We start from the raw sequence: 22,296 nt of genomic DNA, 5'->3' as shown, positions 1-22,296 counted from the left end.
AGTCTGATAACCTTTAACAAGGTTCAGGTTGTAATTTCAACAAAGTCCAAAACAGCATTTTACCAACTCAAGTTCTGTCTGGCCAAATAGGCATGGAAAGCTGCCTTCCAAGCTCAGAACAACAGCAGGATGGTGACATGGCTTCCTGAGGTATCAGAGGAATGGAAAACAGTGTGGGATGAACTGCAGGAATGCTAGAGACATCACTGTTTGGGATCCTGGTAGGGTCTCTACAAGATTCACACCCAGTCAAACCTGGACAGTAAATTGCCATTTAACTGCTAGTTGCACACCTTGAAACCGGGGCTGAGCTTGATGAAGATGCTGGTTTTCTTGTCCCACATGAGGATCAGTCCACTTTTGGTCTCAATTACCAAGTACACTCCCATATAGCGGACTGTGTATGGCACCTCATCATTCTCTCCTCTCTTTACGACACTGACATGCTCTTCACCAAGGATCATTTCATAGCTCTGAAACAGGAGGAAAAGGTAAGGAGAAATGAGTTTAACAGCTGCAGCCTGTGCTCTCAGACATGTTTTTCTGCTTTTGAGACTACAATGAATAGTTTATATAATGAAAACAAATAATCAAAATGCAATAAATCAAAGCTATATAGTTCAAATCTCAGATTCCTGGAAGTGTGGTAACAGATATTTTAAATGGTGTACGTCAAAAAGTGTCTTTTGACTGTCATGGAGGAACTACATTGCATACAATAAAAGAATCTTCTGACACAATAGGCTAAATTTCTGCTAGACTGTTTTCCTTTAGATCTTTACTTTTCCCAAGGATGGTATACGATAGTGTAGGAAGTGGAAAACATAGAAAGGTAGGAAGGTCTACCATATATTTCATTTGAATCTAGTGTAAACCTAATTTAACAATTGAATTGCTTTTAAAAATATTTTCCAACTTCTTTGAAGCAATAGAAATCTAGGCTTCTCCTAAGGCTTAGCAAGTACTAAACAGTACTGGTCTATATGCAAAACCTTCTTACCTCTAAGAAAACTTTGATAGATTTTGAGCAAGTTGTCCCAGTGTTGCCACAGGGAATATTTTCAGTGACAACCCTGAAGGTCCCATTGACTGTGCCACTTTTCCCACAGTGGTCCTGGGTAGAAAATAACATTTAAAAATACATTATTTTTACGGACACAATCAAGATTACCTCTTGTTTGTTATTGCTAGCTGTCAGTACCTGGACTAGTGTGTATTCACAGTTTCCATTGAAGCTGAACCTTTTGTCATCAAAGGTATTATAGTGACCATCTCCATAAACAGCACAAGTGCCCAGACATTGATCTTTGGTACATTCCCACTTTCTATTCTTGCATATACTAGAAAAAGAGAATGAAATATTTTAATAATAAAACAACTCATTCTTTTGTGTAGACATATCTGAACAATCAGTATTTGTTTGGCAGCTCATCCTTGCTAAATTCTATTTTCGTTCTGGAGTTAAAATAGTCTTTTACATTTTTCATGTAAAGAATTAAAGCAAAGTTCTGTTCTGCTACTCTGAATACCTTAACTGCAAAACAAGATAGTTAATGAACCCTGTAGTCCTAAAGGTTTCCTCCCATTCTGTGCTTTGACCATCTGACAGACATCAGAAAGCAATCTGCTCATACTGTGTAATCCAAAACTAAAAGATCCATCAACTGATTAAATTTGCAGTCCAAATCTTTCCTCACTGTCGTGCTACATAAGGTCTTTAGAGAGGCAAACAATGGAACCAGGAATGCTACTTCTGCAGATATATTTACCAGGTGTTACAGTCAAAGTTGATCTTTTCCCCAGGCTGATACATGGCTTCATTGTGAATACATGGACATTCCTCTTCAGGAATACAACCACCATTCCCATCTAACACAAGCCCATCTGGGCACACGCAGCCAGGTGTACATTGTGAGCTATACTGGAAAAGATATGAGGAAAACATAATTTTAGAGTGAAATGATCACATTAGAAAAAAGAAGATTAAATTCTCCTAAAAGGTGCCTCATATGGTCTTATTGCTGCCTTGCTTAAATAGGAGAGAACTATGAAGTAATTAAAGGGTAACGGAACAAAAAATAAGTTACTAGCCATAGATTTAATAGAATATAAATCTGTTAAAGATAAATGTTTCATGTGTACCAATCCTGATTGTTCTGCTGGAACCTGTGAGATTTAAAACACACTCTTGCACTTTGTAGTGGGTGATTTGTGACTGAATGGACTTTTAAAAAGAAAGACAAGTAATATTTTTTTCAGTTTGGTTGAGTTATATTGAAATCTATTTATCTCATATGGTACTTACTCATGGAATGGCATGTGGCTACCAAGGACTTATGTGGAGTAACATAATCAGATGGGCAAGAAGTTCATAACTGCAGCATGGTATAAGAAAGAATCATTTCTCCTAGCCAGTTTTTAGCCAGTAATTTTCTCCTACAAAAGTCAGATATGTGGTAGAGCCCTAGATTTTTCACTACTAGCTACCATTACCTGCAGTAGCTGAAAATGTAGACACTAATCTTGAGAATGAATTTGGATATTACTTATTATATCTTGATCCAAGGGTCCCACTGTTAATGCTTCATTACATAATTTTAGCCTTTTGCTACAAGAATAAGGTATCTATGTTGTAGATTAGGAGTAGAACCGATAGATCAACTACTTTAGCAGCAAGAGCACAGACAAAACCTGGAAGCACCGTTTCATTGGGCCATGACATACTTACACACTGCATATCCAGAGTCTGGCAACTTTTTTGACATTCTGCTCCAGTTGTTCCTGCAGTGATGTTTTTACAGTCAAAGTAGAGCATGGGAGATTCACAGACTAGAGGAAGGAAAGAAGTGGCACAGGGTTTATTACACTGCTGTAGCCATTAAAACCATCTACAAATTCTTTGGAAATTCCCTATTTCAGTTAGTAGAGGTTGTTGTCCCTATTCAATCTGCTGATTAGATTCACTTCAGAGCACTGAATTCCCAGAAAAAACCACACAAAATATTTTATTTAAGAAGTCTTTATGTAAAAAGGGGTTTTATGATTAATCTAGTTCACTCCCGCCTTTTATGATAACTGTTGCACTGTAACTAAATGAGAAATACTTCTATTATAAATCCATTAAGAAGAATTAATTCTAAGAACTATTTTGTGCAAGACCTGGTAAAGAGAAAGAAATAAGTGGAAGATTAATTTTACCTGGAGTTGGATTTAGTGTTCCAATGCAATTCAGTCTTCCCTGGACACAAGTGCTGTAAGAGAGGGAAAAACAATTTTATTTTTTTTCCTCTCAAACTGTATATTGAGGTTGAGAGCTACTTATCCCTTGTCAAGTTTCAGAATTTTCAAAGGAATTCCAAGAGGCTGCTTTGCAGTCTTAGGAAATAATTTCTCTCAATACCACAACACGTGCTGCTTTCATATGATATCCATTATTCCTTAGCAGGAGAATTCATAGGTTGTAATGCATATATGTTACTGCTTGTTACTTACATTCTCATAAGATCTCTTCTTGCTGGTGTTGTCATAAATCTATACTTGAAATATTATGGAATTAAATAAAAAATGCATCTAAGTACAATTTCTCTATCAATCTAGAAATACTACAGAACCATAGAAACCTTTAGGTTGGAAAAGACCCTTAAGGTCCTTGAGTCCAGCACTGCCAAGTCCACCAGTAAACCATGTCCCTAAATGCCATATCTGCATGGCTTTTAAATACCTGCAGGGACGGTGACTCAACTGCTTCCTTGGGCAGCCTGCTCCAGTGCTTGACAACCATTTTAGGGAAGAAATTTTTCTTAACATCCAATCTAAACCTCCCTTTTGAGGCCGTTTCCTCGCATCCTGTCACTTGTTACCTGGGAGAAGAGGCCGACCCACACCTCACTACAGCTTCCTTTAAGCAGTTTTAGAGAGTGCGCAGGTCTCCCCTGAGCCTCCTTTTCTCCAGGCTAAAAAAACTCAGCTCCCTCAGCTGCTCCTCATAATACTTTTGCTCCAGACCAGCTTTGTTGCCCCTGTCTGGACATGCCCCAGAACCGAAATGTCTTTCTTCTAGTGAGAGGCCCAAAACTGAACACAGGATTTGAGGTGTGGCCTCACCAGGACCAAGTACAGAGGGACAATCACTTCGTTAATGTTGAAGGCTTTACAAAAGTCCAGGTAGACAACATCCACAGCCTTTCCCTCATCCACTAAGCCGGTCACCTCATCATAGAAGGAGATCAGGTTGGTTAAGCAGCCACTGCCTTTCCCAAACACATCCTGGCTGGGCCTAAACCCCTGTTTGCCCTGTACATGCCAGGTGATGGCACTCAAGATAATCTGCTCCGTGTCCTTCCCTGGCACCAAGGTCAGGCTGACAGGCCTGTAGTTCACCAGATCCTTCTTCTGGCCCATACTGTAAATGGGCATCACATTTGCTGACCTCCAGTTAACCAGGACCTCCATGGTTATCCAGGACAGCTGAAAAATGATTGGAAGTGGCTCTGTGAACACTTCCACCAACTCCCTCAGTGTCCTTGGGTGGATCCCATCTGGCCCCACAGAATTGTGTGTATTTAAATGGTGTAACAGGTCATTAACCATTTCACTTTTCATTGTAGTGGCTTCATTCCACTCTCTGTCCCCATTCTGTAGCTCAGGGGAATATGTACCATTTGTAAAAGTTGAAAATAAAGTTGAAAGAACCTAAAGTTGAAGAAACTGAAGACAGAGCATTCTATTGAAATTCAGGGTGAAACCAGCTTAAACACACCAGTTTTTAATGAGAAAACACACATTTTTGAATGTTTTAAAAAAGATTCACTTACCATACACGCCCATTTTCATGGACAACTTCTCCAAATTGTATTGGAGATCCTCTATAGTAGCAGGGGCATTCATTAGCAGGCACACATTTGCCACTCTCATCCATGTAGGTTCCATTTACGCAGGTGCAGCCATCAACTGGGACAAATTTGATGTTGCATGTGACATCAGGCTCACTCAGAGACCGGCAGGTGGGTTGACAGGAAGAGATGGTATAGCTGTAGCTCAGGGATTTGGGGCATGAGGTGGTGTATTTTGCTTGAGAGAGGAAAATAAAATAGATTGTTAATTCCAGATGGTAAATTCTCATGTGAAAAAAGAAAAATCACAGACAGTAAAAATAACATGTAAACAATACTGTAGACCTCTGCTTATGTTGCAACTTTCATGTAAATGTAGTTCTGAATACTTTCAGAATTTGGCCTGAAAAGCTACTGTACACGTGGAGTAAAGGACGCATGCAAAGAAGAAAAGATTTTTTTCAAATGGAAGTTCAGAAGGAAACCTCCATTTGGTGCTGCCACTCATTGCCAAGAAGAGGTTTAAAGTTCTTGAAGAACGAGACAAGGTGTCTCCCTGAATATCATCTGGTATGCTGAAAACAGACATACTGGGTGAGCAGAACCCAGAATGCAGATTCAAAGACATTTAATTTGCAAGTGTTCTGGTTGGTATTATTAGTATTGTTATTCTGAAACATCACGTTATCTCTGCAATAATTTGTGATGCTTGTAAAACTGTAGTGAAACTCAAAGTTGCACAGAAACAGGTGGAGGCACTTTCATAACAACAGTCCCTTTCCTAATGAAGCCACATCTTCCATTTATTCATATTCACTTTTGCCAGCAATTGATTGATTCTAAAGGGACAGCAGAGAATTACTTCCAGGAGTGCACTTAACAAAATCCCTTCCTCATCACTTACTGATTTGTCTAGAAATTAGTAGAAAATAATCTCTGATCAGCAATTTTTAATGACGTGTGTTCTTAGGAAATGGGATAGTGGAGAGTACTTACAACAGACATCAGCCCTCCATCCCTGCAGCTGGATTCCTTTTTCAGCACAAGCTCTCACATAGGAAGACAGGGATGCACACAGACAGTCTTCACTATTTTCACAGTTACATGTGTCAAACATGCAGTTCTAAGAATGGAGAGAAAAATAAGGTCTCAGCACTGGTAATATTGTCAGTCTTAAAAAAACCAATGAACATTATCTTTCCAGTCTTATTCCTTAATCCTTCTTCAGATATGCTCGCTCATAGACAATAGTAACAGAGTGTTATCACTTTCTAGTCTTTGTCTAAGGTTCCTGGCAGGGGAAAATGCAGGTAATGAAAACTCAGTCCATATCTGCAGTTATAATTAGGAAATAGTGGTCTTAAAGTCTGTTATACGTTTCACAGCTTCTTGATCCTCTGAACCATATTAGTGGATATGCTGCACAGTAGCTCTATTCACAATGTGCAATCTGGACACATCACCAGGGTCAATACCTGGGTGACTCCTACTGAGAAGAATGATTTGCAACACGTTGATAGCAGAATGATGGTGATTAGGTAATGGGCTTTTTGTTCCAAGTGGTTATTAGTGAGATGCCAGGCTGATAACGTGACAGTTGACTGATATTCAAACAAGCGTTTGACATGCCTTTACATACACTATCTGCCTTATGTGTAAAACCATCCGAGAGTAAATAGCTGCCTTTTCATCTGCAAACAAGTCAGGGTCTTGAAGCCAAGACTGACAACTGAAATAAAGTAATGTTACAACACAAAAAGAAACACATGTTGAAAGAAGGAAGTACTGCAGTACAGCAGTGAGGATACAGGCATTGTGTAAGCCGTGTCTGGAACAGTTCCTATTTCTATTGTTTCCGAAGGGAAAAACAGTCTGACAAAGTACCGTGTGGTAAACATTGGGATTCACTGCATAGTGACAAGCAGCAAAAGGTCCTGTGCTGTCAGTGAGTAGTCCACACCAATGCTGAGCGTATTTTTCTGTGAAAAGAAGAAACCATACAAATGCACATTACTCTTCGCATTTCCTAAGTCACAAACCCATGCTGCCCTGGCCTATGAAGACAGTTCTGATATTTCATTAAATCTCTTCTTCTCCTGTCTTTTTTTTTTTTTTTTTCTTTTCACTCAGCTGGGTCCTGGTTCAAAAGGTCAAGGTTCCTAAAACCAAAGAAGTGGACTTGCTGAAGGGGATGAATAAAAGGTTTCCAAAGATGCTCCTGCAATCCACTTCTCTGACATAAAGTTGTCAGCTTGGACATCTACTCTATTTTCAGTGACCTTGCAGTGGGCTTCACTTATGCTTCTGTCACTCTTTTTTTACATTGTTACTTATCTCCAGTGCTTTCATTTTGAATATTTGTTTCTGATTTCGGATATATGTTTTTACCAAATATGTAAGTCTTTATTTTTTTATCTTTGCTTTCCAGCAGACATGTTTTCCTTAGGGATGAACAAAAAGAAAAAAACCAAACCAGAAGAAATTCTAAGAAGCACTCACCATTATCAATGCTGAGTGCACAAGGATTCTCAAAACTCTGCTGGATATTAGGGCACGAAGCCTGAGTTTTCCATGTATTAGCAAATGCTGATGCTGTTCCTTCAATTATTCCACTTATAACCTTGAAGTCATCAGTTTGGATGTTATTGAAATTTCCACAGAGACCTGTTGAAGAGCAGTGAAAATTTCATGCTGCTCTTACTACAAAAAAAGACATTGATCAAGGTGTCCTTATATTTCATTCACTCACCACAAGTCTGGTTTTTGAAAGAAGCATCCAGGCGCACAAACACTTGCATCACGGGTGTGAATTGCACTTCAACCTGGACACCAAAGCTTGTGTCCATGATCATGAAGAATGATGAAGGTCTGAACATGGTGACATTAGCTACACATGAGAAACAAAATGGTCACTTTCTGAAAAAGGCCAAATGCTGAAAACACAATACTGTTCTTTTTCAATTTCTATGACAGTTTTTGCAAATTCAGAGGTGAAATAAAGATCTGGAGGTCAGAGATATTGCATGGAATCCTTAGTTATTGAAGCAGAGAACAAAAATCAAATTTCTTTCTAAGCAAGTGTGAGCATAGGGGTAGTAACAAAAAAAGAGGTAAAAGATGTAAAGAGATGTCTTCTGCCTTCAGTTTTGTGCAGTGAGAAGGAAGTAAAGCTGAGAGTAATCAAATCAGGAGACTGTAAATGCTGTTTGCTACTGTTTGAACTCTTGCCTTTGCTTGTCCTGTCTCCCATTTCTCTATGACACCAAACATCCCACTTTACTTCAAAAGCACTTGTGTCATTCACTATTAGAGAAAAAAACTACCTGCTGACATGGGCAGCTGGGTGTAGATGGAGTTCACAAACACACCACCATCAGGTTTGACCTTGACGATCTGATAAGGAAGAGGAACAAAAGGCAACTCTGTGAATCACAGAATGGTTTGGGTTGGGAGGGACTTTTGAAGATCATCCAGTTCCAACCCCCCTCCCTGCCATGGGCAGGGACACCTTTCACTAGACCAGGTTGCTTAGGGTCCCATCCAGCCTGACCTTGAACACTCCCAGAAATGGGGCATCCACACTCTCTGGGCAACCTGTTCCAGTGCCTCACCACCCTCAAAGTAAAGAATTTCTTCCTTATAGCTAATCTAAACCTGGCCTTTCAGTTTGAAGCCATTCCCCCTTGTCCTACGACTTTGTACCCTGGTAAAAGTCCCTCTCCAGCTTTCTTGTAGGTCCATTTTAGGAAGGGAAAGGCTTCTCTAAGGTCTCTCCAGAGCTTTCCCTTCTCCAGGCTGAACAACCCCAACTTTCCCAGCATTTCCTGATAGGAGAGGTGCTCCAGCCCTGTGTTTGTCTTTGTGGCTGCCTCTGGACCTGTTTGCAAAAGTCCATGTTCTTCTTATGCTGGGGACCCCAGAGCTGGATGCAGCACTCCAGGGGGGTCTTCCCAGAGCAGAGTAGAGGGGAGGAATCCCCTTCCTCACCCTGCTGGCCACACTGCTTTGGATGTAGCCCAGGCTGGCCTTCTGGGATGCCAACCACGTGTGAAGAACAGCTATAGTCCAAAGAGTAGTAATGAGGAGGACTCCAGTGATATTAATTAAACAGATATTCAATAAAAAGGGTAGATCTTTGTGATTTCACCTCCCCCTTATTTCTACTTTGTATACTTTACTAATTTTCCCTGCCAGAAAAATTTACTTTTGAAGGGACTTTCTTGGCTTTTGAGGGGATTACATCATCTTGTTTTCTTTGAACACATTTTAGTGATTAATTACATCCCTAACTGTTGTAATTATAATTACTAACCTTGAAGCTCATGGGTTTTTTTCCATCTAATTGGCAGAGAAAATAGCTTTTTTCTGCTTTGTGAGTACAATATGCTTCTTAATGAAATTCCACAAAGCCAAATTTATGGCTGATCTGATTTTCATAAGGAAATCCACTTCTTTTCACTTGATTAAAAATATCATGTAGTCATCACATATGCTGAAAACCTGACAAAGAAATGAATCTCCCTGACTGATTAAGCCCTAGCTTCTTTTCTCCCCATATTTTTATTGTGCTTATTTTGCATTCTTACAGTTTGTCCTTTATTCATATTGAGGGTCACTGACTTTAAGCAGGTCTCAGTGTCAGTTAGGCCACACTTGAGTAGTTCTACCAGGATGGTAAATTTTTCATCTTTACAGTCCTGAAAAAAACCAAAGTCAAGTTATTTCACAGAAGATTAATTAAAGAAGTTTTCCCTATAACAGTTTCTCTCAATTCTGAAAACATATTTCTTTTTCTGGAGAAGATACAGACTCTAGCAAATTACAGACCTTCTTTGGCTGAAGATTCAGTTTTGCCCTGTTTAATTATTAGGAGCAAGAAATGTAGAATCTGGATTTTATTGATTGTATCCATATGGATATCAAGATGGAGATTGATATTCATATTTGGTGTTTTTATTCATGATGACTTCTAATGTTTGATTCAATTCTACTCTAACTCTCATCTTTCTGTAGCTAGTATCAATGCCAGACAAAAATTTCAGATAAGACATATTTCAGGTGAATCTTTTATTTCCTTTTACTGAATTGTGCAGATGGGGAAAAAAGAAAAAAACAACAAAGAGAAAAAGGCCCTAAAAGATCAAAATGTTTCACTTACACATGTCTGTGACTAAATATTTTAATTATAATTAATTTCCAATTTTTCTGAGTTATTTTTAAATGTTTAAAAATGTTTAAAAGCTAAAATATATCAGTTAACTTTAAGTGATTTTCTATATTTGAACTCCACAGAAATGAAAAAAAAAGTCTGTTTTATGATCTTTTTTTTTTTAAGAACAGTTAGTGTAATTTTTAGAGTTGTACCATTTGGCCAAATACCATATAATAGAGTAACGAGGCAAAAATTACGCAGCCCAGTAAGAAAGCTGGATTAGTTGTACTGAAGGTTGCACACTAAGCAAATTCTTTAAAAAGACAGTGCTCTTCAATCGCTCTCTCACAGAACTGGAAATTTTCCAGTGAGCACCACACACGGTTGCATGACATCCTAATAATTAACTGGTGACTGTCATTGGAATGGTAGCGTAGCAAATATCTGGCTAAGTGGCAGGGAATTTAATGTCTGTATATCAGAAGTCCTAAGTTTTGTAAGTGTTGGTTGAGATCATGTTTCTTTTCTATAAATGTATAAGGCTTTATGACCTAGAAGTATCTTCTGAGTCCCACCTTAGAGAGGACGTAAGTGCAGTCTCCATGGTGATCGTAATGCTTCTTATCATATGTGGAAATGTGGGAACCTCCCACTACAGAGCATGTTCCTGGGCATGACTTGTCTTGGCAACTCCACTGGCCTCCGTTACAGGTACTGGAAGGATAAAGTTAAGTGAATTCAGTCACAGTGGTCCAGAATAAGAGGATGTTCAGTGCTGTTAGATGCAGCTGCTTTGCTATTGCTTTTCCCTTCAAGCTGTGGTTTGAGATACAGAGAATCCAGGCTTAAGATTTTCCAAAATGTGGCGAACTTGTGATGCAATGCATTGAAAGCAATGACCCTGGTAACCATTATCCTTGCTTATTTAATTGTTTTCCTTCTTTGGACAGGTGAACTCTTCAAAACAGATTTTGGATAAAAAATCATTTGGGTTTTTTCAGCTAACATAAAGCACAATGACAATACCTTCTGGTTTGTTTTTCTTTGAATACAAATGTATAATTAATATATTATACATTAATATAAAAAACTGCTCCTGATGCAGACTGTGTCTATTTTCAAAGCTGATGTGGTAGAGCACAGGTACAGGATTAATAATTGTGAGCTTGTATTGTGTCATCCCTTGCTTTCTCCAGAGAAAATAAATACTTACAAATACATTAACAACTACAACTTCATTCCCTTTAGAGAATTCCAAATGTTTGAACAAAATAAACAAAGAAGAAGCATTTTAATGGACTGGTGAGAAATCTAAACATCGTAAATCCTTGCTTTGATCACCATGAGATAGAGAGCAAAGCTAGTTATGGCTGTTGCTAAATAAAACAAGTAGTGTTCTTTAGGGGTGCTTTGGAACTGTAGTGGTCAGTTAAATACACATATCAATTACCAGTGATGCAATTGCATATAATAAACTGTTAAACCAATTAAATATATGAGAGGAAATAATGAGTTAGAAAAGTAACAAAGGTTACCAGGTCTGGCATGGCTCTGAAAAAGAAGCTCCTGTAGCATAGGTTTTGCCATTGTAAATACAGGAGCACTCCTGCTGGGGAATGCAGCCAGAATTGTTGATGTCATCAAACACAGTCCCTAGATTAAAAAAAAAAAAAAAAAAAAGAAAGACAAAACCTTGATAAATTAAAGCGGCGTTTGTTGTACACCATTTTATTTGTTACAAATCCTAAATATCTTCTTAGTAAGAGACCTGCAGTTGTTGTGAGTGGACATACCAATGCTGAGGACAGCAGAACTAAGTCCGTCTGCTGAGTGAAGCATTCAACGTTTGTATGCTTAAATTCCACCTGCTCTGAAAGAGGGACCTGTTGTAGCACAGGTGGCTGGTTGAAAGATCTGTTTGCTGTTCTTTTTTCCTGCTTTCTGAATATTGCACATGTATTGGCAATTAACTCAGACATCTTTTCTCAGCTGACACATGGCAAATCCTTGTCACTTGCAGCTGTGAAAAATACAACTATATGAGGCTTAAATCCCATGGAATCTACCCAAATCCTACAGGTAAGCTCTTGTTCTTTGAGATCAGAGATGCAAGTACTTAAGAACTTGCCTGGGGGGCAGAAACAGCCATCAATACAGTGTTCTTCACAAAACAGAGATCGTTCAGGATTCCTGCATGTATCAGCGCAGGGGGAGTTGCACTCCTGGTACTGCATCTTGTAAGGACACTCCTTGGCTGAAATTTAAAGGAAGAGGTTTTTTGTTTTTCAGTCAGAAGTATTTCTAGTTCACTATACATGTAAATATTTGTATCCATTTAAGTTTTTCAGCTAGATTAAAAAAAAAACAAAAAACCAACACACCAAACTGGAAACCGACCCCTGGCTCTCAAAATTTGCAAGTTTAATTACCAGTTCCCTATTTTACAGTTGAGATGTGAATTCCATAACTCTGGCGCTGAACTTGCTAATGACTGGATTTCTGGGGACAGCAAGGTAATGACCCCAGAAAGCCAGCACGGTCTGTGTTTCTACTGAAGGCTCCCTTCCCCATGAACAGTTGTACTGCTAGTGAAATGTAAGACTTAAATTCCTAAGCTTTAGTATATTTGCATTTTGAGATACCATCAGAAGGACAAATAGTTCATCATGGACTTTTGTTTTGGAGCAAAATGCTGGTGACAGTATCAACAGCTATCCACCATAATTAAGTATATGTTTAAATCAATGCAAACTCATCAGTATCAAGCAAGAGGAGATAAATAGGTGATTAACCAGCCATACACCTGTGAAGATCCAATCAGTTAATTGAGAACAACAAATGCTGTAGCCACCACGAGGAAACATGAGTACAAGTAAGTGTGTCTGTATGTCTCATTCCTTCTTGTTTCCCTTTTATTTGCTTCCTTCACTCTACTAGTTCATTAAATTGCACTTTGACTCTTGTTAAAGTATCCATGTAAGTGTTTTGGTAGCGTTTAATTCAGTTTGCATTAAAATCCTTAGCTCTTTTGCTGAAGTCTTCATGCTGAAACTTATACATCAGAATTTTCTAAAGAATTCAATCTTGAACAGCCTGTAACTCTTCCTGCATCCTCAGTGTTATTTGAGAGCTTGTTGTTTGTTAGTTACTGAGCATAAAGTAAGGCTATCTCCAGTGATACTCACGGCAAAGTTTTGAGGTTCTCCAGTCCAGGGGCTGCCCACCAGCATGAGCACACTGCCGGGAGTACTCAGCAAAGGTGTCACAGATGCATGAGCTGTTTTTAGATTCTGCAGAGCTGCACAAGTCATTTTGGCAAGCCTTAATGTAATCTTTAACATCAACTAGGTCATTACACTCTGCAAATGCAGAGCTGGTCAATGTTTTCTGGCATATGTCATCCTTTGGAGAAAAAAAAAACCAAGTCCCAGTAAACAGAAAGAAGTTTGGGGGGTGGAGGGAGAGTTGGTATTGCTATTTTGTGTAATTATTATGTAACAGTCTTACAGCCCTCTTGAAGTTGTTATTGCCTGAGGGCTTCTTCGGTTGACCTGTATGAAGTTGTAGAAGGAAACAGATAAACTTGAAAGAAAAACAAAAGGATAATCAAAAGATCCTTACAAGATTATCAGTGCAGTTATATGTTGGGATAGAAGTGGTGTCCTCACAGCGTTCTGTTGGCCCATCCATTTTGTGCATATTCCCAAACTGCAAAGCTGTCATCTTAATATCTGTAGAAAAGAAGTTTAATAATGAAGGTTGGAGGCTTTTGTTCAAAGCAACTGCTTGTTATCTTTTTTTTCTCTCAAGAATTTGGGTGAAAACTGGCCAAGGCAGTTAGCTCCCTTAAGCCTTTGAATGTGATCATCACCCCTTCCAAAGGAAGCACTACATCACAGCCTCAATTTACTTTGTGCAGCACCCGGGAAAAAGTAAAGATTGGAAAACTATTCTCAGCCTATTACATCTAGATGCACACTAAGGTTTTTGCCAGAAAAATAACGAATTCTTTCTAGATTTAACTGAGCCAGTACAGGGCAGACGAAAAAAATCTAAACAGGGATCTGGACAATGGAGACTGCTGTAAAACAAGGTTTAGGAAAATGCTCAAGCTTGGAATAGTTAAAAGATAAGATCTTACAAAGGTTATGCAAACCAGCAAGGAAAGGTGGATTTACTGATTTTGAGAAAAAAATGAAACAAGGAATGCACTGTCTAGAAAATATAATTACCTTTTGTTTTATTTAATATATTTTTATATTTATTTATCTTATTGGTGGAAATCTGCTCATTTTTATGGAGTTACCTGATTAGTTATGCCAGCATGGTGTACAACAATGGCATACAAGAGATATGCACTCAGTTGTTAGCACCAGTACTATATTTAGTATAGTACTAAATATTATTAAATATTGTTATTAAATTTTTAAATATTGGTATGAAATATATTATTAATTCAAAGTATTAAATTACAGTCTGATCTCTACACTACACATTTTTAAAAAGGGATTGAATCATATCTTAGGTGTAAACCATTTAACAGGATGGGAAAGAGGAATGCTGATGATGTCAGAGCCTGTTGGAGACCCCATAAACCATTTTTTTAAATTTAAAACACTTACTGTTTGAAATAAACTCATTGTATATGGGAAAGCCATTGAAGTCACCACAAAGTCCACAAGTTTGATTGGCATATTTCTCATTCAATTCCAGCTAAAATAATGAATAGTAAGTTGATAGAAATTAGTATAAACATACTTAAGTATTTTCAAGACTGGAGAAAACACTTGCACCTGCTGTGTCTTAGTATTTTTTATCAGATCTGTGGAATTTTATCTAGCAATTTAATTCAAACTTGAGGGATAAAGAGTCAGCTTAGATTTGATTGCATGGTCCAAACTGTTGATACTATTGACACAGATTTCACTGTAGTATCTATATTGCTCTCAGCCACTTTCTATTGATTCTTCAGGAAGAAAAGCAAATCCACAGAAAAGCAGAAATGAAGGCCTAGGAGATTGAAATTCTACTAGAAATATATGTTTGAAGGGGTAATTGTGCCCTATAACAATACCAATATATAATGATATAGTGAAAGTGATTTTTCATCCTGTTTTAAGCAAGTGTTTGCTATCCATTGAGTATAAATCCATGTAAATTTTTTTAGGACTACCTGGATACAAGCCTTCTTAATTCTAAGAAAGAATTCCTCAACAGTATGAAATAAGAAGGCAGCAGCAGCCCCCTAAACAGGTAGGGACAGGCCTAATCAAATATTAGCTCTGGTCTCTGGAGGTGTAGGTGGGTTCAGGAGCAGCTCTTACCAGGATGCTGTCCTTTTCATTCCACAATAACACAACACCGATTTTGCTGCCAACTTTCACATAAATACTACTCTTCTCTGTTGTAATACCAGATTGACTATATGGCAGTTGAACTCTGGGAAAAAGCAGAAAAAATGCCAGTTAATTTCCGATCCACATGTTTGATAAGAAGAATGGAAAGTCTTGTGGTATCGGACATCTGTAGAGATTTTAAAATAGTTCCTTTTTGGGAAAGAGAAGCAATTACAAAATAAGATGGTCCAACATTATCAAATACAGCTCTAAATTTGGATGCAAGTTCTCAGAACATTCCATCCAAATTTTATTTTTGAGGCAATCCTTAAGGGAAGGATTGATTTTCTGTGACAGGATTTAATAGCATTTTATTAATTATTTGTGTTGGTAAAATTGTCAGATTTATTGAAGAACACATAATTGTTTCCCCCCAAACACACCAAAGTACTTGGCAAGTTTGGAAAAAAAGTCTGTGGATACCAAAGAAGTGTCATGAATGAACTTACCTATTGCCATCGATCATGACAGCATCCTTTGTTAGTTCCACCACGACACCTTCGAGTTTTATCATGATGCGGTTGATTGTTGGAGTGTTTTCCACCACTTCACGCCTAATCTGGATGTTGAAGTCCTCATAGGGAGCGTTGCAGTGGGAGGCAAAAACATAATTACAGAGCCCAGGGAAGGTGAATATGTCTCCATCAAAGGTCTTAAAGTGGAAGTTGCCCCATGTGCTGCACACACGGCCATTGTGAGCAGGATTGGAAGCTGTGAATTAAAACTGGCTGTTAAACAATGACTTAAAATCCCCAGCATTCGCATGGGGAGAATTAACTCATCCAAAGCTCCATTTTCTCACTGAATGTATTTTGCCTGCCTACCTCCGTTTGTTGTTTTCTGTCTAACCATGATATAGCTGTGTATTCATTCATCATTCATCTTTTATCTGTTACTCATATACCGCTATAAATGGTTAAAGTTATGTTCAGCTAGAGCTTAATTAGTCACCTTCATTTCAGCTAAGACAACATGTTTATTTCTTAATCGCCCTGTTTCTCCTCTGAATTATCCATGACTTCCTTTACCAGTGTCTTTCCCCAATTGTATTAAAGTCTTCTATCTATATCCCCTTAAACTGAACACTTACTGAACACATTTCATTTCCTTTACTTACGTGTTATTGCTAGATTTGTCAGCAGTGGTGGGATGATGTTCAAGTTAGCTGAAATTCTGAAAGAAGCTAGAAAAAAATAACAAATCAAAAACTAGTATAATAACACCAAAATTTGCAGCTAGGATAGACCCAGGAAGGACTAGTGTGTTAATATGCCAGATTCAAGGAAACAATGTTAAGCCTGTTTTATTTTACACTGGTTAGAAGTGCATACTAAAATTTGAACTCTGGATAGTTAAGTCATAATAAATTACTTTCAGCTGTGATGATCTGAATTTTTTACATTTTAATTTTGACCTTTTTATGAAACTGTGTTTCATTAGGATATTGGAATTCTTCAGAGACACTGAACAATACAAAGGGCTAAGCTGTACTAAATTAGCCTCTTACTGGTACAAAAACATAGTTACTTTCTCATTACACCTCCTCTTTCTAAGGAAGGAATAAAAAACTTAATTATCATCTTTTCTCTGTTTCATATTTTTCTCTTAAGGGGCTGAAACCCCTTCAAAGTGGCCACGAATTGGTTGTACAGGACACATACAAATCATTACATGGTAAAAGTCAGTGAGGATGGATGGTAACCTTGATTTCCCAACATCAGCCACTGATTTCACAGCAGGCCAAAGTGGTCTCACTTCCTCTTTTAAAAGGAACCAAACATCACTTTGGTTTTATATATACATGTTCATGCACATATGCATACAGTCTCTACAAACACATCTGTTTTCTTAGTTAACTATTATTATATAAATATAACCATACTCTGTGTGTACTTAGTAACTGGTGTCTAGTAAATGCATTACTATTCTTACAGAGAGATGCTTGTTAATACACATTTCTTTTTACCTGACACTACTGACAATATGCTAAGAAGGAGTTTGTTAAGGCATTTTTATTGTTCAGTATAGATGTAGCAAATAAATACAAAAATACAGTATAAACAAATGTACCATTTTGTTTCTGTAGAAGACCCCCAGAGAACTGACTTCCTATTTGGATTCCAATCTGACCTCCTGTGAGAAAAATGTGAAAAGCATTAAGGGTAATATCCTGTATCTGAACTTATAAAGCAAAGCACCCAGATCAAAGGACCCAGATACGTGTCTGTAAAACAAAGGGGGGAGTCCTTTAACATATCAGAGAAAATGAAACAGGCTCCCCAACAAAGCTAAAATGTAATTCTAGAAAGAGACGTTCTATTACAAATACATGAAGTTTGTAATCCAAATAACATACGTATATCTGCTTTCTTTGTTTCTCTCAAAATTCACTGCAAGAAATTCTAAAGACTGGATAACAGCCCTTACTTCACTGCTGCACTAGATCCCACTAATATGTGAAAAAATGCAGGAGGAATTCACAAAATGCAGGCAAGTCATTTATTAAAATTGTTGTGTAGAAGCTACGTTATAACAAAAGGCATGGAAGTGGTTAAAAGAATCAAGGCACTTCAAGGTTGATCCAACAATGGCTGCAGATATTTATGGCAGTTTCTTTAGTGTCTAAGCATAGCGCCTTTTCTCAGGCAGCAGATGGGAAGCCTCAATAAGGGATCTAGATTTGCTTTACCACTGGATACAAAAGGTACCTCTGAGGGACAGTACAAGGGCCATAGCCTGAGCAGTCACCCAGAAGTAACCAGATGAACCAGGTTCACTGTTCTACACATCTACTCACTCAGAGATGGTTCAAACTTACATCTTCTCAGCAGAAAACCTTAAGCATCATACTGTAAGTCTATTTGAGCAAGGGTTCTTACTGAAACACCTGAAGCAAAGACTTCTGAGAGACAAAAAATACTCTCCTGAATGCTTTGATTCCTAGAAAAAGACTGACCCTGATCTCCTGGGCTGACATTTTAAGGTCTTGGATTTTAGAAGTAAATATGTCAGGCACTTCCTGTAAAAGTTGAAGGGCTACAACTTTATTTTGTGAAGGACTGAATCCAGTTAGGATGTGGTAACTGTGCTTGTAACACATTGACTAATATGTACGTATAACCTGCCAAGTCTAAATCCTCCCAGGATTTAAGTGATGAAATTACTAGTATCCTTATCTGGATTATGTGAATGAGCACTGTAGGCATCTAGAGAATTTCTCAGTCGAAGCAGAACTGCCTATGGAGCTTACCCTAAGTTAGGCCCCTTTTTCCTTATACAATAGGTGAGAAGAGTTCACCAAGTCAGAACTGGATCCGTAAGACCCAACTCACTGAACTGAGAGCCGTATTGGTGGAAGAGGGGGAAATGCTGAAGTCAGGGATGTGCCATAAGCCCCAGCCCCCTTTGGTGCTTACATTCCCTGCTGAGCATTTTCTCCACTGAAGAACCTCAGCCCGTGTACCTTCATGAAAGCTGAACAACTGTCTTTGCCTTTAAAATAATTGGATTAGGAGCACCTTTTTTAAAAATATATATTTTTTAAATATAACGTCTGGCTGTACGCCGTGTAAGCAGATTTATTACTTGATCCCAGAGCTAAAGAATTCAAGTCCCCTATCCCAAAGAGGACCCCAAGAGACTGGCTTTGGAGGAGAGGGTTCTGGGCAGCCCCACCATGGGTAGAAGTTGCTGCAGTGTCTGCAGTTTCTTTCAGCTCTAAGGTTTTAATTCTTTTCCCATTTAACTTTGTGCTTGACTGCTAGTGATGTGCAAAGAAGCGATGCGGGACAGAGTTTAACCATTTTCCATATCCTTCTCATCTTTGAGCACCATAGATAATAACATGAAATAAAGGTATTCACGTCATTATAATTTATACTGATTATAATTGATGAAAATATAATTGGTGAAAAAAATTGATACTGATCAGGTTAGAGAAATGCCTCTTTAACTCTACATAATAGGCTGAACTTTGCTTTCACATCCATAGGAATCTCAGCAGGCACAGAATCATAGAAGGTTTGTTTATTCTAGTGTGGGAACCTTGGTAGCAGAGCAAAATAGATCTATACATGTATTTTGTTCTGTTAATTTTTCTCAAGGAAACAGCAGGAGCTTCTGTTTACTTAGCAAATACATCATTCCCAAGGAAATTCTACCTGCATTGGTTTGTTTAGCAATTACACAATGCCACGTTGTTTACTATTATAAAAATAAGTATCTCTCAGTTGTAAGATAATGTAGTATTTGATAATTTGGAAACTAATTAAATTATTAAGAATATTTGGATGTATTCTGCAAAGTCCATATCCAGCTGGTAATTATTGTTGTCATCAGTCTATAAAAGTTAATATTTGACACGAAATATAAAGGCAGGCACACAATGTTTGTGGAGATGGCATGGGATAGGACTAATATTCTTTAGTCTAGATATAGAAAATATTTTCCACAGGGTGTGATTCAAATAAAGAGGTGTTTGCTGAACACTGACTAATTACCACTCATTTTTCAAAACAGTTTATCAGATTAGCACTGCACAGGAGAAATAACTTTCTTGTTCCATGAATGGCTGAAAGCGCTTCTGACCAACATTGAGTAACTCTGGGCATAAGTTTATATTCTACAAGACCGTTGTGTTTTCAAGTACAATATAGATCAACTGGCCAGTGTTTTAGTGTTTATTTCGCAAACTATAAAGCAGCCTAAAATTATATTTGCACTTCTCAATGTTTTGAAAATGATATGCAAGATAAATTTACCTAGGCAATCTGCAGATTTTAAAATGTTAGCTGACAGGCCAGAAATTACTGTACATGAATGAGACCGACTTATCAAGCTGGTACTCCTGCAAGTAGTTCCAGTTTGATTAGTTCCATCAACTTAACAGGGTTACTTATACTAATAAAAACTGCCAAGACCAGCCCTGATGGATATAATATTGACAGGTGAAAAAACCCCATCCAAAATAATGCATTGTAGTGTCACACAAATCTCCCTGTCCTGTTCATACTCAATATCTGTAACTTATATAAATATTTTGCTTAGGGTATTATAAATGCTGCACAATTAGTTACTGAAAATCCTTGCCATACGAATATTCCCTCCCTGTTCCTTTTGCAAAAGAAGTTGCAAGAAATGTTGAGGAATCAGGAATTAGCCCCTGGTAGGTGATGAAATACTGAAAAAGATTGACCAGTGGTCTGATCTAGCAACTGGAAAATGTAGTGGTTTAGATTTCATAATAACCATAACATTCATAATGAATTCTAATACAAAATGCAACAGGAATAAAATGCTTTTTTAAGGCATAAGCAATACTGAGAAACTGACATTTTAAGACATGAATAAGAGTTCTTTTGGATTTGATCTTCATGGCTACTTTCCTTATGTAGTAACATACAGAAATTTGAGGCAATATTAAATTAAAACTGTCCAGTTAATAGACAGACACTTAATATTCCATGAAAATATATAAAGAAATCTTGTCAACCACCTCTTATATGAATCAATTAGTATAATTGTTTAAAATACATTACTAGGTCTAAACAGAGTATTTTTTCTTTTCCCAATAAAAAACTTCTTACCTATTTGATGGACACAGCAAACTGTTAACAGGAAAGCCCATTCTGGTAGCCATATCCCCCTGCCAAACCCCATCTTGAGTGGAGTTTGGCACAAGGATGTTGGGTCTAAACTTGATCAGGACCATAGTTCATATGTGCTTTGTCTCTCTTATATAGTCGGTGACTTTGGCTTCAATCCCAGATTGATTCAGAGAGCATAGAAAGGTGAGGTTTGGGGGATTTTAGCTAATGAACAGGTAAACAGAGGATGCTCTTCCTTCCTCAGAAACTGCCCAATGGTATTTGCATTTTGGGAGGAGTAAATACATTTACGTATGTACATTTTAAGGTTCAAACTAGTAAAGAAACGTAACATGATTGCAAAGAAAACGCAACTCCTCCTCCACAAATAACAGGTCCTGGAACAAATTTAATTTGGTGTTGCTTTACAGTTATGCAGATGGCTTGCAAGTTACTGTTCTAAGTTTTTCTGTACTGTAATTAATGCCAGGCAGGTCTTCTCATAGAAAATATCAGGAGTAATTTCAGCCAGCCAGCCAGTCTTATACCAGCTTTCTAGGACTATAAAGATTGATTATAGTCTGTGATCATTATGACATTGTTTCAGAATCATTCCTATTTAATTCCATTCACATCCACAGAGTTATGAGAACTACAAGTTAGAGAAACAGGCAATGAATCAAGTGTATAAGGCTTGCCAGTAAAGGTTTAACAGACCTTTTTTCCTCTGAACATTGGCTTTTTTGCAGTTTTACTGGATAATAATTTCAAAAGCAGGAACAAATGCATACTACAATAAGCACAGACAGTATTGCTACTTCTTGTCACTTTATCTTTTTTAGCTTGACACTGGAGGTAGGTAGGATGAGTTGCTCTGGGCAGATTTCTGTCTATTTCCTAGGTCAATAGATCTTACTTTAATATAGTAAAAGATGGACAAAACTATTCAATGTTAGTGAAACCATTCTTTTAAAACTGCTAGGTTTGGCAAAACCAATTCCCAGTCCAGCCCTTGGTATATACATCATTTTCCCTCAGCTCACCCTCAGTTTTAGCCTCCTCACAGTTTACCGGAGTGCAGGTAGCTGATGGATTAAAAAAAATCTCCATATAAAAAATGGAATGAAAGCTGTTGCTCTAGTGGGGGATTTAGCCAGAGGGACCTGGGAGATATAATCGGGGTAGGGGAGCCTCAGGAGTAAGGAGCAAAAAGCCCACAAAAACTGCAATGTGTGGAGAGGCAGAAAGGACTTTCTTTGGGTAAAACAGGACAGTTTTACATTCTATGTGTCTGTAAGATTCAGTTCAGCAGTCTCTGCTTGTGTTTATAA

General features: G+C 37.9%; 1 protein-coding gene across 1 annotated transcript in view; it reads right to left on the bottom strand.

Moving 5' to 3' along the window:
- Positions 1 to 22,296, bottom strand: part of LOC116445983 (mucin-5AC-like) — a 61,627-nt gene that overhangs the window by 15,762 nt on the left and 23,569 nt on the right. The window contains 22 exon segments of the mRNA XM_032113179.1: positions 294 to 473; positions 1,001 to 1,114; positions 1,202 to 1,340; positions 1,770 to 1,921; positions 2,729 to 2,829; positions 3,199 to 3,251; positions 4,815 to 5,070; positions 5,829 to 5,955; positions 6,717 to 6,811; positions 7,332 to 7,496; positions 7,582 to 7,719; positions 8,156 to 8,225; positions 9,419 to 9,529; positions 10,560 to 10,698; positions 11,520 to 11,637; positions 12,113 to 12,238; positions 13,170 to 13,386; positions 13,606 to 13,715; positions 14,607 to 14,697; positions 15,309 to 15,423; positions 15,830 to 16,091; positions 16,498 to 16,563. Of these exon segments, the coding sequence (XP_031969070.1) occupies positions 294 to 473; positions 1,001 to 1,114; positions 1,202 to 1,340; positions 1,770 to 1,921; positions 2,729 to 2,829; positions 3,199 to 3,251; positions 4,815 to 5,070; positions 5,829 to 5,955; positions 6,717 to 6,811; positions 7,332 to 7,496; positions 7,582 to 7,719; positions 8,156 to 8,225; positions 9,419 to 9,529; positions 10,560 to 10,698; positions 11,520 to 11,637; positions 12,113 to 12,238; positions 13,170 to 13,386; positions 13,606 to 13,715; positions 14,607 to 14,697; positions 15,309 to 15,423; positions 15,830 to 16,091; positions 16,498 to 16,563 (2,945 nt within the window).

The sequence above is a fragment of the Corvus moneduloides genome, chromosome 6 (assembly GCF_009650955.1).
Source record: "Corvus moneduloides isolate bCorMon1 chromosome 6, bCorMon1.pri, whole genome shotgun sequence".
NCBI lineage: Eukaryota > Metazoa > Chordata > Aves > Passeriformes > Corvidae > Corvus > Corvus moneduloides.
Note: the sequence above shows the minus strand (reverse complement) of the source record. Positions and strands in the feature narration are given on the sequence as shown.